Here is a 16,149-nt window from a genome sequence, read left to right on the forward strand (position 1 = left end):
TTAGCTATAGTTTTTTTGTTTTGTTTTGTTTTTGTAGACGCCCTGCATGAAATTGATGAAGCTCCCTTCTAATCCTAGTTTGCTGAGTTTTTTTTATTATGAATTGAGGTTGGATCTTGTGTTGCCTTTTTCTGCACCTTTTGAGATGATCTGTGAATTTTCTTTTTTCATTCTGATAATGTAAATTGCATTGATTGATTTTTGAATCTTAACCCAGTCTTGCATTCCTTTGATAAGCCTCAACTTGTTATAATGTATTATCCATTTTATATATTGTTGGGTTTCATTTGTTAAAATATGTTGTTTTTTTGCATATATATTTGTGAGAGATAGTGGTCTGTAGTTTTCTTATAATATCTTTATTTCCTGGTTTTGGTATCAGGATAATGCTAGGTTGGCCACTACCAAAAACAGTATGGAGGTTCCTTAAGAAATTAAAAATAGAACTACCATATGATCTAGCAATGCCACTTCTGGGTATTGATCCAAAGAAAATAAAAACATAGAATAAGTTTTTAACTTCGAAGCCAGTGTTTCTTCTGTTACATTACTGAAGTGGTCCAAGAATGAGAATTATTTATTAGCATGTTGGAAATATCTGATAAAGAAGGCTTCTTACAGGCATTTGTGTTTAAGTTACCTATGCTTGGATTACTAGGTACTATTATCAATTAAATTGAAGTTAAATCATTTTTATATAGCTATAAAGTCATAAAAATGTATGAGCTAGAAAAGGATGATAAAATTGTCTACTCTGGCATGTGTCAAAGAAATGCATAAGCGTAATGGATGACAAGGCAGTATGTATTTCATGAGATTCACCTTACCTATAAGCAATTACTGTCTATACCCTACATAAATTTATATCCTTTAGCGTTCTAAAATAGTTCATTTCAGGCTGCTTTCTCCCTTTCTATCCTGTTCACACTACAGATTTCCCAAAAGGCCATTCTGGGAAGCAAGGATAGAGTAATAGCCACATTCTTGCTTTGTGACTGAGATTGAGAAGAGTTGACCATTTGGTATTTCTGTGGGGTATTTTTTTTTTAATTTTTTTTTTTTTTAGTTTATTTATTCATTTTTAGAGAGAAGAGAGAGGGAGAGAGAGAGAGAGGAGAGAGAGACAGGGGGAGGAGCTGGAAGCATCAACTCCCATATGTGCCTTGACCAGGCAAGCCCAGGGTTTCGAACCGGCAACCTCAGCATTTCCAGGTCGACGCTTTATCCACTGCGCCACCACAGGTCAGGCCGTCTGTGGGGTATTAAGTATGATAGGCAACACTTGTTTCTAACTGGTTCTCATTAATTTTTTCTTTTTTTTACAGAGTCAGAGAGAGGGATAGGTAGGGACAGACAGACGGGAACGGAGAGAGATGAGAAGCATCAATCATCAGTTTTTCGTTGTGACACCTTAGTTGTTCATTGATTGCTTTCTCATATGTGCCTTGACCGTGGGCCCTCAACAGACCAAGTAACCCCTTGCTCAAGCCAGCGACCTTGGGTCCAAGCTGGTGAGCTTTGCTCAAAGCAGATTAGCCTGCACACAAGCTGGCGACCTTGGGGTCTTGAACTTGGGTCCTTCGCATCCCAGTCTAACGCTCTATCCACTGCGCCACCGCCTGGTCAGGCTCTAACTGGTTCTTATTGTAGTTACGGGAGGCCCTTGAGCCTGGAGCCTTTCCTCTCCCCAGTGCCCATTTTCACTCCCCACTGGTTCATGAACTGTGATGAGGAGGCTGGGGAAGGGCCCTGAATTGGTTGAGTTCCAGAGTTTTCACCAGTGTATTAGACCAAGGTTTTTTTTTAACACTTAGCTGCTAAATTTAATTTTAAAATAAAACCTTAATATGAAAGCAAAATAAAGAAAACAGATATAAGCATGGTTCTGTTAGTATAAATAAATTTTGCAAATTCAATATTTTAACATTTTAAATTTATGAGAGCAATAAAATTGTGATTAAAAAAGATCTATTTAATTTCAAGGGGTGTGAGTAACAGTTCAGTCCTATCTTCTTCAGTAACCAGTTTATTTGGTTGAATATCAGTATTGAGAAAAATCCTCAGTTCTCAGATGACTTAGTCCATGTGACTTTCTTTTTAAACAACTTCCCTTGCAATCTCAGGGTATTCTTTAAGTAAACTCACCCAGAACTTGAACATAAAGGAGTAGAAAATTGGTTTCACAGTTTAATCACTAACAGTTTTAACACACTGCTCACATTTTTATCCTGTATAAAAGAAGTTAGACAAGAAAAGGGAGAAGAAATTAAACAAAGATAAACAGTGATGATGTCCTGATGAGTCGTTTATAGGTTCCTTTATTGACTGTTCTTCATTTCTCTTATTTCTTCACAGTTTTCATTCAACTTTTTCTCACTTTTACTTTCTATTTATTAGGAACCCAAAATGTATAATTAAAAGAGACGATTTGGTCCTGCTTCATTTTTCAGAAGTTCAGAGTGAAGTGATCTTAACCAGAGGCTGGCTGGAAAACAGCTTAAGTTTGTATCCTTGTGCCCAGATAGATATAAAGAAAAAGTCACAAAAGTCAATATTTTCCTAACTGACTGCTTTGGTTCTAGAATCTTGACATCGTCTTCCCTAGACTTGGAATTACTAATAGTAGAAAAATACTTATATTATTTTAGTAATGACACATATCTAATAAATAGAGCTATACGTTTATTGTTAAGATCCTAAGGCAGTGTAGAATAGAATGAACGTGGTCTTTGAGAGAATCACATCTGAATTGAAAGTTTAGTCTGGCTACTTGCTAGCTATGGGATAGGAAGTTACATAGCCTCTATAAGTCTCACTTTTTTTTCATTTGTAAAACAGTAAAATAACATATGTAATGCTCTTTGTGCATATTAGTGTCTCAGTAGAGTGTAGGCAAATAAATAAAGTGGATATAATGAAGAAAGATAAGGACACGTTTCAGGCATGGCAGCCGAAGTGAAAGAAGAAAAAAAGATACAGGAGAGACGGTGTGGAAGAGTAGGAAAAAAGGGGAAGTCAAGTAGATAAGAACACTTCAACTTGTATTTTAAAGCACATTTTTTTATTTTCATTAGTGTGTATCTTGCACAATTTTAACCCATGTTGAATCTAAACATTTTCTTTTGTGATCAAATTGTGTTTGAATTTTTAAGTGTCCTTTTTATTTTTATTAATGTTATCGTTCTGAGTAATCACACTCATTTTAATTTAATTTACAGGTGGCCGTTTGTTGCATCTGTTTTTTTGTTATTCTTCCTCTAAATCTTGTTGGTACAATACTTGGCCGAAATCTGTCAGGTCAGCCCAACTTTCCTTGTCGTGTCAATGCTGTGCCTCGTCCCATACCGGAGAAAAAATGGTAAAGAGAATGCTAAATCTTATGTGGTTGTTTCTCACAAAATAGATGTTCTTATGGCTGTTACAGATTTGTAACGTTTAGAATTGGCATGTATTTGTAAGAATAACTGTCTCAAGTTTTAACTTAAGAATTTGTCTTTTTACGTTTTTCTTCAGCCTATATTGCTAGAGGTAGTAATAAATTTTACCCGTATTCACTTTCTGAATATTGGTGCCTTTAGAAATAAGTCAAATGCTTTGATAAATATACGTGTGTCTAGAGGTGGGTGAGAACTAAAGCTGTAGCAGTTCTATAGCTGCAGCCTACATACAGGCCAAATGTGACCTGCCACTGTTTTAGTAAAAAAGCTTTTGTTGGAACATGCCTGTTTGTTCACATCTTGCCCAGGATTGCGTTTACAAGGCAGCATTAGAGTTCAGTAGTTGTTCAGAGACCTGTCACCTGCAAAACTGGAAGTATTTACTGTCTGAACCTTTACAGAAAATGTTTGCCCATCCCTTAATTATAATTTGATAGTCCTTTCCTGATATTTTATTATTTTATTTTATTTTTTATTTTTAAATTTTTTTGTATTTTTCTGAAGCTGGAAACGGGGAGAGACAGTCAGACAGACTCCCGCATGCGCCTGACTGGGATCCACCCAGCACGCCCACCAGGGGGCGATGCTCTGCCCACCAGGGGGCGATGCTCTGCCCCTCCGGGGCGTCGCTCTGTTGCAACCAGAGCCACTCTAGCGCCTGGGGCAGAGGCCAAGGAGCCATCCCCAGCACCCAGGCCATCTTTGCTCCAATGGAGCCTCGCTGCGGGAGGGGAAGAGAGAGACAGAGAGGAAGGAGAGGGGGAGGGGTGGAGAAGCAGATGGGCGCCTCTCCTGTGTGCCCTGGCCAGGAATCGAACCCGGGACTTCTGCACGCCAGGCTGACGCTCTACCACTGAGCCAGCCGGCCAGGGCTATTTTATTATTTTAAACAGTAACACACATTTATAGCCCTGTATGTCCTACTAATTAATAAATGAATTAAGGTTGAGACCAACTGTAGTACAGTGGTACCTTGAGATACAAATTTAATTCATTCTGTAATTGTGCTCGTCAGTCAGTCAACTCGTGTATCGAACTGCCGATACTGGACCCATGCGCCAACGTGCCAACTAGCGGCAGCTTCCTGAATCATGACTCATATCTTGGAATTTTGCTCAGATCTCAAACAAAAATACAGACCAAGTCACAGCTTGTATCTTAAAAAATTTGTATGTTGGTCTGTTCGTATCTCAAGGTACCACTGTACTGACTTGTGGTCTTTTTTTTTTTTTTTTTTTTTCCTTTTTTTTTTTCCATTTTTCTGAAGCTGGAAACGGGGAGAGACAGCCAGACAGACTCCCGCATGCGCCCGACCGGGATCCACCCGGCACGCCCACCAGGGGCGATGCTCTGCCCACCAGGGGGCGATGCTCTGCCCATCCTGGGCGTCGCCATGTTGCGACCAGAGCCACTCTAGCGCCTGAGGCAGAGGCCACAGAGCCATCCCCAGCGCCCGGGCCATCTTTGCTCCAATGGAGCCTTGGCTGCGGGAGGGGAAGAGAGAGACAGAGAGGAAAGCGCGGCGGAGGGGTGGAGAAGCAAATGGGCGCTTCTCCTGTGTGCCCTGGCCGGGAATCGAACCCGGGTCCTCCGCACGCTAGGCCGACGCTCTACCGCTGAGCCAACCGGCCAGGGCTGACTTGTGGTCTTGATCTTCACTTCTGGGATAGTATAGAATCTCTCATTCTGTCACATTTTAGGCACAGAATGTTTTCTTGAGGACCTTCTGTAATTCAAGATTAATCCTGACAAAGAATGACAAGTATTTCTGTTTAACAGGTGAAGAGACTCTTCTGTTACAATAGTGTAAACATAATTTACAGTTTATTAGCCCAATCAGCTTTCAAATTATTATTCTTGATGGATTTTTAATTTGAGGTTTTGTAATTATTCAAATTTTGGATATTAATATGTTTATATTTCTAATTTTTGTCATTCAGATTTGAACAAAATACGAACTCAATGTATATTTATTAAATTTAAAAGTTGAGCTCTGGCCGGTTGGCTCAGTGGTAGAGTGTTGGCCTGGCGTGCAGAAGTCCCGGGTTGATTCCCGGCCAGGGCACACAGGAGAAGCGCCCATCTGCTTCTCCACCCCTCCCCCTCTCCTTCCTCTCTGTCTCTCTCTTCCCCTCCCGCAGCCAGGGCTCCATTGGAGCAAAGATGGCCCGGGCGCTGGGGATGGCTCCTTGGCCTCTGCCCCGGGCGCTAGAGTGGCTCTGGTCGCAACAGAGCGACGCCCCGGAGGGGCAGAGCATCGCCCCTGGTGGGCGTGCCAGGTGGATCCTGGTCGGGCGCATGCGGGAGTCTGTCTGACTGTCTCTTCTCGTTTCCGGCTTCAGAAAAAAAAAAAAAAAAGGTTGAATATTATATTTAATATAATAACAGAAAGACAAGTACTATATGATTTGACTTACGTGTGGAATCTAATGAACAAAATAAAAAATAAACTAACAAAGAAAATAGAAACAGACTCATAGATAGAGAACAGACTGCCAGCTATAGGAGAAAATGGAGGTTGGGGGCCGGGTGAAGAAGGCAAAGGAATTAAGAAAAGGAAGAAAACCTTACAGACACAGACAACAAGGGGGATTGCAGGAGGGAAAGGGTGTAGGGGAGGTGGAGGAGGGAGGGGGGGGGATAGATGATGTATTATGGAATTGTAAACCTTAAACCTATATAATTTTATTAATCAGTGTCATCCCAATAAACTCATTAATTCTATTCTGCACTTTGTTTTCCTAATTTTTTACTTGCAGACAAAAATAGAAGTCTTACTGTACATTTATTATATACCTCATCATAAAAATAGCTGTACAGTAGACTCTACATATTCATAACAAGGGATATGTAATGAAGCCTCTGTTCCTAGATATTTTATCACACTGTAAATGTAACTTATGTTCAGGTACTTATACAGTCTTTTGTAGACTTAGAGGTATGTAGACATTTATAGAAATTGAGGCTGAATAAAATAGCCCCTTTGGTTTAAAGGAGAGTAATCTGTTCTAGTAATAGAAAGTATCCATGTTCCTTTTTTCTTAGATCGGTCTTATGAGAATTTTCTAGTCTATTTTTAAAATTCAACAATATATTTAAAATTGGATTGTGAAGGCCCGTTGATATCCTGATGTTCACCTATTACTAGGGAGGATATGTTTAAAGGCAAAGCGTAGTAAAAAATCACAGAAGTTCCTGTAGGTCACTAGGGCTAGTGAAGGAGAGGAAGGAACAAGACATGACCTTGCCAGTCATGGTCACTTTTAGGTGTAGGAAGGCTTGTGTGTCTCTTCATTTTCTTTATATCAAACACATGGGAGCCAAAATCTGAATACTAGAGCTGGCCCTCACCTTGGACCGATCATTTCTAACCTCTGTAGCTCTTGACTTTCTATAAAATGAAGAAAGAAGACTAAATTATTTTTAAGTTTTATTTCCCAGCTTTCAAATTCTTTGATTTTCCTTTCAGTTTGTTAGTTTGCTAATTCCAGAGATATTAGTTTAGTACCTTTCCTGTGCCAGGCACTGTGCTGGCCACTGAGAAAACCTGGATGAATAGCTTCTGCCTGCCAGGGTTTATGATCCAGTGAGGTCTGATATGTATGTAAACTGTCTACAGTCACAGGTTAGTGTGCTAAGTGCTGTGATAGAGTTATGTTCAAAGGGCAGTGAAAGAAGGGGGAAGGACCCACGCCTTCCACGGAAATTTAGAAAAGGCTTTACAGAGAGACACTTGACCTGACACTTGCAGAGAAGTGTGAGACAAGACAAGGCATTTCAGATAGAGAATTACCAATTACTACTACTGTTTGTTGAGTGAATGAATTACGTTTGAAATTATTTTTTCATTCCTTGGCCCCCTTATAACTCAGAACTCATAATATCTTAAATGTATAATTCATAGCAAAAGGAATTACTGAACCAATGAAAGAGTGAGCAAACAAATGGCAAGGCCACAGTTCGGAAAACATTATTCAGCTAGGGGTCTCAAGACTTACATTTTCTTTCTCTGTGGCTTTCTGTAAGTAAATGCCTGTAGAGTTCTTAGAAGTTATTGAGAGATGTAGAAAGGAGTGAACACTTTCTTGAGTTCTGCCATTGGCAAGAATATCTTCCCCAAGTTCTTGTCTCAGCTGTTTTAATACTGTAAAGAATTTTGACTATATTCTAGTACTAATTTGAAGTCCCATGTCTGTGTTATACCTCTTTGGATTTTTTTAAAGATTTTAATTTATAATTTTAGAGGAGAGAGAGAGCGAGAAGGGGGGAACAGGAAACATCAACTCATAGGAGTTGCTTCTGTATGGTGCCTAGACTGGGAAATCCTGGGGTTTCAAACCAGTGCCTTTAGTGTTCCAGGTTGATTCTCTATAGCCACTGCTCCACCACAGGTCAGGCCTTTGGATTTTAATTTTTTTTTTTACTGATTTGTTTCTATCCTTTAGATTGTTTTTAAGTACCAAGCATTGCCTTTCTATTACCAGGATTTATATAATATAACATAAAATCATGCTAGGACTTTACTGTTAATTTTAATGTTTTCCAGGTTTATGGAGCCTGCAGTGATTGTTTGCCTGGGAGGAATTTTACCTTTTGGCTCAATCTTTATTGAAATGTAAGTTTTGGCTAGGTATTTATGCTTTGAGGGATTTCATTGTAATTAGAGAATTTAGGAGTTAGGGTAGGATGGGAAAACATCTAACAGAGTTAGTCTGTTAATTCCATGGCTTCCAGAAAGGGGTCTATGTATCTGTCTAAAAGTAGTTTTCTGCTCAGTTCTCAAATATTCAGGTGAAGTTTGTAGTTATTTTGTATTATGTTCTAGACCTCTCTCATTTTATAGGAAATCTTAGGAATCAAAGCATGCAAGCTAGAAAAAACTAAATTAGTTTTTGATCACATGCATGATGTAAGGAATTACTGGTTTTATCATATTTTGAAAATATTTCCAAGGGTCCAGGGAACTAGGTTGAAGCACTACCTACCTGTCAGACTCCTGACGTCTTCGAATGCATAGTCATTGCTAGTTTCCTTCCACAGAGACCTGTAGGAGTGCTGAGTCGTTCCTAGTTTCCTTCCACAGAGACCTGTAGGAGTGCTGAGTCATTGCTAGTTTCCTTCCACAGAGACCTGTAGGAGTGCTGAGGAATGTGTCTGTGTTTGGGGCGGGAAGTGTGCCACCTGAGCCCAGTTACCGTGCTTCACAACTGCACCTTTGGTTACCACTGCAAATGGAAGCCTTTCTTTTCTCAGCCTGCGTTCCAGCGTTTCTTGATGGGAATGCTCTGGCATTTTAGGCAGGCAATTCTTTGTAGGGGACTTTCTCAAGAATTGCAGTCATGCCCTGGCCGGTTGGCTCAGTGGTAGAGCGTCGGCCTGGCATGCAGAAGTCCCGGGTTCAATTCCCGGCCAGGGCACACAGGAGAAGCGCCCATCTGCTTCTCCACCCCTCCCCCTCTCCTTCCTCTCTGTCTCTCTCTTCCTCTCCCGCAGCCAAGGCTCCATTGGAGCAAAGATGGCCCGGGCGCTGGGGATGGCTCCTTGGCCTCTGCCCCAGGAGTTAGAGTGGCTCTGGTCGCAGCAGAGCATCCCCCCTGGTGGGCAGAGCATCGCCCCCTGGTGGGCGTGCCGGGTGGATCCCGGTTGGGCGCATGCAGGAGTCTGTCTGACTGTCTCTCCCCGTTTCCAGCTTCAGAAAAATACAAAAAAAAAAAAAAAAGGATTGCAGTCATACACCTCTGGCCATTGCCCACAAATGCCAGTCATTGTAACTGCTCAAAATCTCCTTACGGGTTTCCTTCCAGCTGCCCACTGCTGATTCTCTCCTGTACAGTGGATGCCTCCTTGACAGACATGAGTGGATCTGATAGTTATTTAATGAAAAAGTTGGCTCCTGTGAGGGAGTTATAAAATAGATACATAACATTTTATTTTAACTTAAACAACTAATGGTACGTCCTTCACTGATCTTTTAAAAGAATTTAAAGCTAAGGTCTTTGATTTGTATCTAGTTGGTGTTTTCATCAGTTTTCTTTGACTTTCATAATACATCTTCTGTGTTTTTCAGCCTTTTAAAGTGGAGCAAGAACATTAAGACCTGTCTGAAGCATTCTCAGTGCAGAATACTTCTAGATTTGAACATTTGTCCCTCAATCTTTTCTAGCTTTCTCACCCATACCTAATTCTGTAACTATTATTAAACAACGCACCTCATTGAATTTTTCAAAGCATTCAAACTGATTTTCCTAGAAATCACACATCCTTTTTGCTCTTATGTATAAATATATTGATTTATATGACATTTAATTAAATTTTCTAACACTAGCAAGTACAACTGACATAGATTTGGGCAAACTCCTGGTGGTCGCCTACTGGTTGGGGATATTAGTACCATGGACAGGGATTGGATTGGTGTTTGTGTCACTTCAGGAATTTCTTCAGTCTTTTCGGTCTGAAACTGCTTTGTGTCCTCGCCCTGACTTGGCCTCGGACTATTTTATCCCTCCTACCCTCATCCTCAGTTCCTCTGGCTCACATTTTTGTTTTCTCAGGGCTGTGTTCCATTAGCCTTTCTGCTGTGTCTTTAATGTCTCTTACTTTGACCTCCTTCATACCCATTCTCCTCTTTTTTTTTTTTTCCTTTTTGTATTTTTCTGAAGCTGGAAACAAAGAGGCAGTCAGATTCCCGCATGCGCCTGACCAGGATCCACCCGGCATGCCCACCAGGGGACGATGCTCTGCCCATCTGGGGCGTCACTCTGTTGCAAACAGAGCCATTCTAGTGCCTGAGGCAGAGGCCACAGAGCCATCCTCAGCGCCCGGGCCATCTTTGCTCCAATGGAGCCTTGGCTGCGGGAGGGGAAGAGAGAGACAGAGAGGAAGGAGAGGGGAAGGGTGGAGAAGCACATGGGCGCTTCTCCTGTGTGCCCTGGCTGGGAATTGAACCCAGGACTCCCACACGCCAGGCCGATGCTCTACCACTGAGCCAACCGGTCAGGGCCCCATTCTCCTCTTGGTAGCCGAAGTGATCTTTTTAAGGTATCAGTCTGATTATATCAGTTATTTGCCAAAGAATTCTCATTTTCATTATCCCTCACCCCCTTGTCCCCCACATGCCTTATCTGATTCTTCTCAATTACCCCCCACCCAAGCCTCACCCAGCCACACCAGTAAGATGGCCCTCTTGGGTACTTTGATAGAACACGTGTCACAGTACATCATGATGACTCCTTTACTGCTATTCCCTGCTACACAGTAATCGCCTTGAGGGTAGAGACTGACATTTTCACAGTTCTATGCTCACTGCTCCCCTGTTATGTGGTAGGGGCTCTGTAAGTATCTGAAAGAGTGAATGATGAACAAATGAGTGAACAAACAAGAGACCAAGAAAAAGAAAAGAGGCCTGAAGACCCTTTCTGAGTCAATGATGACTTGGATGATGGAATTAGAGCGAAGGGTCTTTTTCTTTTTTTTATCGAAATCTTATTTATTTATTTTTTATTTTTTGTGGCAGAGAGAGAGTCAGAGAGAGGGACACATAGGTACAGACAGACAGGAAGGGAGAGAGATGAGAAACATCAGTTCTCTGTTGCGGCTCCTTAGTTGTTCATTGATTGCTTTCTCATATGTGCCTTGACCTGGGGGCTACAGCAGACCGAGTAAACCCTTGCTCGAGCCAGCGACCTTGGGCTCAAGCTGGTGAGCCTTGCTCAAACCAGATGAGCCTGCACTCAAACTGGCGATCTCGGGGTTTCGAACCTGGGTCCTCCACATCCCAGTTTGATGCTCTATCCACTGTGCCACCACCTGGACAGGCGGGTCTTTTTCTTAAAGTAAAATCTTAACTCCCTTTCTCTTACTGTGCTCTGAAGATAGCATGATGCTTCTTTAGGCTTTGTTTTCCTACTTCCCCACCCCATAATTGCATGTTATTATTCTGTCAAACTTAGTTTTTTTTGTTTGTTTGTTTTTTTATCTTAGCGCAAGAAACATTGATTTGTTGTTTCTCTTATTTATGCATTCATTGGTTGATGCTTGTATGTGCCCTTACCAGGTATTGAACCCTTGGCGTATTGGAACAACGCTCAACTTAGCTACCTGGCCAGGCCACTAGTTTTTAATAGGATATTTTATAAAATATGAAATATATTGCTTATATAGTATTATTATAGCTATAAAAAATGAAAAAATGAGGGAATTGACTTTTACAAATACGAATTTTTAGCTTTTTATTTTTTTATATTTTACCTCCTTTAAGTTTCTAATTCATTTAGTTTGCATAGACATAAATGCCTCACTAAAGAAATTATTCTTGTGGGACATAAAAATGAGACTCCGGGACACAGACAAGAGTACCGGGGATGGGGAGGGGAAGGGAGAGGGCAGGGGGAGAGGAGGGGCACAAAGAAAACCAGATAGAAGGTGACAGAAGACTATATGACTTTGGATGATGGGTATGCAACATAATCAAATGTCAAAATAACCTGGATATGTTTTCTCTGAACCTATGTACCCTGATTGATTAATGTCACCTCATTAAAATTAATAAAAAAAAATTATTCTTGAAAGATTAGCTCAAAATATTTTTCAGAGAATTTTAGAGTACTTAATAGATTAAAAAAAGGGAAATTGGAAGTTACTTGTAAGATAAGTATTGTAATTTAAGTGAGAACTAAGATGTGAGACTTTAAGCAGAATGAGCTTCAAAATAAAGACTAGAAAACTTTTCTTTTTTGCATTTTATGTAGGTATTTCATCTTCACATCCTTCTGGGCATATAAGATCTACTATGTCTATGGCTTCATGATGCTGGTGCTGGTCATCCTGTGCATTGTGACCGTCTGTGTGACCATCGTGTGCACGTACTTTCTACTGAACGCCGAGGACTACAGGTGGTGAGTACTTATTTCTGGGAAGAACCTCTGGGGACCGTCATATTTTTAAAAGAAGATTCCATTTGAAGTATATCAAGCAATGTAAAAGATCTGTATAAAAATTTTGTTAATTAAGATTGTATCAGAAAAATTTTCAGTTGTGAAAATGATGAAGATAAAGATGATGAAGATTTCTGTTATAAAAGTGATGAAAAGCCCCGGCTGAATAGCTTGGTTGGTTGGATCACCATCCTGAAGCGCAGAGGCTGCTGCTTCTGTGCCCGGACAGGGCACACAAGGAACAGACTGATGCTCTTGTCTTTCTCTTGCTCCCTCCCTTCCTCTCTTTAAAATAAATTTAAAAAATAATAAAATAAAAGGAAGTAGTATATCAGTCAATTTTTTTGTATTGAGCATCACTATAGTAGAAATATTTTCACAACATGTTTAATTGTTCCATTTTAAACACAGGAGACAGGTCTGAAAAACAGTATGTTTTATTTAAAATCACTATGATAGGGAATTTGACAAAATTCAGTATCTCTTCTTCGGTTCTTAAGTCTCTCTCCTGTTGATATATTTAAATGTGAAGTACATGCATTTGTTTTTATAGACACAAAAATATTTTAAATAAAATTCTTAGCTTTTTAAATCCTCCTTTCAGTGCTATTCATTCACAAGAGCTCTGTTTCTCTCCCCCCCCCCCCAGGCAATGGACAAGTTTTCTCTCCGCTGCATCGACTGCCATCTATGTTTACATGTATTCCTTTTACTACTACTTTTTCAAAACCAAGTAAGTGGAGATGTTTTCTCATTTTGTATTTAGGAAACTAAACTTGTCATTTAAACACTAAAATTTAGGGCCTTACATTTAAAGTAAAAATGGATATACTATATTTAATTATTTTGTTTTATTTCAGGATGTATGGCTTATTTCAAACATCATTTTACTTTGGATATATGGCGGTATTTAGCACAGCCCTGGGGATAATGTGTGGTAAGTTCTGAAATTCTTGGAATATCATGAATTAATCTTTGTTTCAGAATCAGAAAAATATAGTCATGGGAAATGAAGAAATTACATTCTGTTGTTTGATCAGGAACACCAACATAAATTCAAGAGTCTGATTGACTTTTTTTATTTTATTTTTATTTTTTATTTTATTTTTTACAGAGACAGAGAGTCAGAGAGAGGGATAGATAGGGACAGACAGACAGGAAGGGAGAGAGATGAGAAGCATCAATCATCAGTTATTCGTTTTGACACCTTAGTTGTTTATTGATTGCTTTCTCATATGTGCCTTGACCGTGGGCCTTCAGCAGACGGAGTAACCCCTTGCTCAAGCCAGTGACCTTGGGTCCAAGCTGGCGAGCTTTTTTTGCTCAAGCCAGATGAGCTCGCACTCAAGCTGGGATCTTGGGGTCTCAAACCTGGGTCCTCCGCATCCCAGTCCAACGCTCCATCCACTGTGCCACCGCCTGGTCAGGCTTTTTTTATTTTTAATTTTTTAATTTTTATATAATTCCACTTTAGCTATAGGGTAAGTAATAAAATAAGGCAGATGTAATAATCTTGTTAAAAGCTAGGTCCTGATATGACATTTGTGGACCCATCTGGATTGCTTTTTCCTTCATCAGAAGACTCTTCTGCAGATTGGTGTTTGTCAGAGGTGGGAAGTCAAGCTGTGGGCGAAATGGGTGAAGGTGGTCAAACGGTAGAAACTTTATTTATAGGATGAATAACTTCTGAGGATGTGGTGTACAGCTTGGTGACTATAATTAATAATACAGTATTATATTTGGAAGTTGCTGAAAGATTAACTCTTAAAGTTCTCATGAGAAAAAAAATATTGTGACTGTTGTGGTGGTTGTTAATAAATCACTGTTGCACACCTGAAACTAATACCGTGTTTTGTGTCAAGGAAAAGAATCTGTTCTATTCCTGTATACCGTGTGTATGACCATGTGCGCACACACACGAATGACATTGACTGTGAAGGAGTAAAGCCCATTGCACTGGCTGTAAGGGAGGACAGTTCTTTTTTTTTTTCACATGCTTTATTTATAGTTGTTGTGATAACCTTTCTTTGTGATAATTAACTTTAACCACCTTTGGGGAAAAGATGAATAGGAACTGAAGGTTAAAACTAGATTTGTATCATGAAATCGGAAGGTTCTTTTAGTATTATTGGCCATCTTTCCTTCAGAATATTATTACTCATTCAACTCCTTTTTATTTAATCTGAAATATTTATCTCCACCAATCATTGAAGTATAGAATTAGGAGATTATTCAGAGGGTTAAATTTTTTTTTCTTGACTTGCTGTGTGATCTCTGACCTAGAGAGGTAATTAATGTCTTGACATTTACAAATAAAATGGAATAAATTTAACTAAATATTTTTGGTGCTTCTCTTGTTGAAATTTCCTTTTGCTTCCTGAAAATCTTGGCACATTACAATTCCCTGTGGTTCAGGCAATGTCCCAGTATTTATTCTTTAATGGGTTTGTATGCCTTCAGTTCTAATCAGTTTTGGGTCAGAGGGAAAACAGTTCAGCTCATAACTGATTAAGATGTCATAATACAGAATCTTACATGTTTATCCATATTTATCAGGTTATGTATCAGTAATTGAAAGAAAAACATTTCTTGATTTCTTTTTAATGTAAAAGGAAACAGGTATGTTAAAGTGGGAAGTGGATTGTTAAAGACTTTATATTTTGAGCATAGCATTTTAGTTTTAAGGAAATGAAATTTAAAAGTGTATCATCTCTGTATTATTCCGAGGACATTTACTTTTCTAGTGAGCATATTCAGCATCCTCTTCATAGACAGTCACATGTCGATAAGCTTCTTCTTGAGGTTCTCCCATAAGACGAGGAAAACGATTCTCTAATTTGATGCTTTTTGCTTTTAAGCATATCTCTGCTCAAAGGGGAAAATGTTTTATAAGTCTTGGAAATGAGATTTGATAATTGGACTAGTGTTAAATTATGTCAGTTAAATTTTTTATTCTAGTTAAATTTTTATGTTCTAAGGATTCAGGTTCAGTTATACAAAATAGAAGGTTTTTTTCTTACTTTGTAATGACTTGTATAACTATTTCAAAATGAATTACAAGTAATTTAAGTGTAATATAATTCATCTTATAAAATAAATGTCTATTGCAAAAATATAATCAGAAATAGGTTTGCCTTGTTGTTTTATTTTTTAATTTTTAGTATTTAATTGTGGGAACTTTTCACATATATACAAAAAGAGGAACAATCTATCTAATCATCTATCTATCTATCTATCTATCTATCTATCTATCTATCTGTAGTGAGTCCTCATGTATCTAACACACCTAATATTAATAACTTATTTCATGGCCTGTCTTATATATATTCTCACCTTATCTCCTTTTATTCTGACATGAATCTTGAATCTCATGTAATTTCAACTGGAAATATTTCTATATATTAGAATATATTATAGCCTGAGCAAGCGGTGGTACAGTGGATAGAGCTTCGGACTGGGATGTGGAGGACCCAGGTTCAAGACCCTGAGGTCGCCAGCTTGAGCGCGGGCTCAGCTGGGTTGAGCAAAAGCTCACCAGCTTGGACCCAAGGTCGCTGGCTCGAGCAAGGGGTTACTCTGTTTGCTGAAGGCCCATGGTCAAGGCACAGATGAGAAAGCAATCAGTGATCAACTAAGGTATTGCAACGAAAAGCTGATGATTGATGCTTCTCATCTCTCTCCCTTCCTGTCTGTCTGTACCTGTCTATCTCTGTCTCTGTTAAAAAAAAAGAATATATTATATATAATAATTCTATAATTATATAAGATATATTTTAATT

The 16,149-nt window shown here is 39.3% G+C and overlaps 1 protein-coding gene across 1 annotated transcript in view; it reads left to right on the forward strand.

The window, feature by feature from the left end:
* The window catches only part of TM9SF3 (transmembrane 9 superfamily member 3), a 74,246-nt gene that overhangs the window by 53,716 nt on the left and 4,381 nt on the right, over nt 1-16,149 (forward strand). The window contains exons 10-14 of the mRNA XM_066355797.1: nt 3,219-3,358; nt 7,984-8,052; nt 12,185-12,331; nt 13,020-13,103; nt 13,231-13,307. Of these exons, the coding sequence (XP_066211894.1) occupies nt 3,219-3,358; nt 7,984-8,052; nt 12,185-12,331; nt 13,020-13,103; nt 13,231-13,307 (517 nt within the window). The remainder of the gene's footprint in view (nt 1-3,218; nt 3,359-7,983; nt 8,053-12,184; nt 12,332-13,019; nt 13,104-13,230; nt 13,308-16,149) is intronic.

Source organism: Saccopteryx leptura, chromosome 13 (assembly GCF_036850995.1).
Source record: "Saccopteryx leptura isolate mSacLep1 chromosome 13, mSacLep1_pri_phased_curated, whole genome shotgun sequence".
NCBI classification, from domain to species: domain Eukaryota; kingdom Metazoa; phylum Chordata; class Mammalia; order Chiroptera; family Emballonuridae; genus Saccopteryx; species Saccopteryx leptura.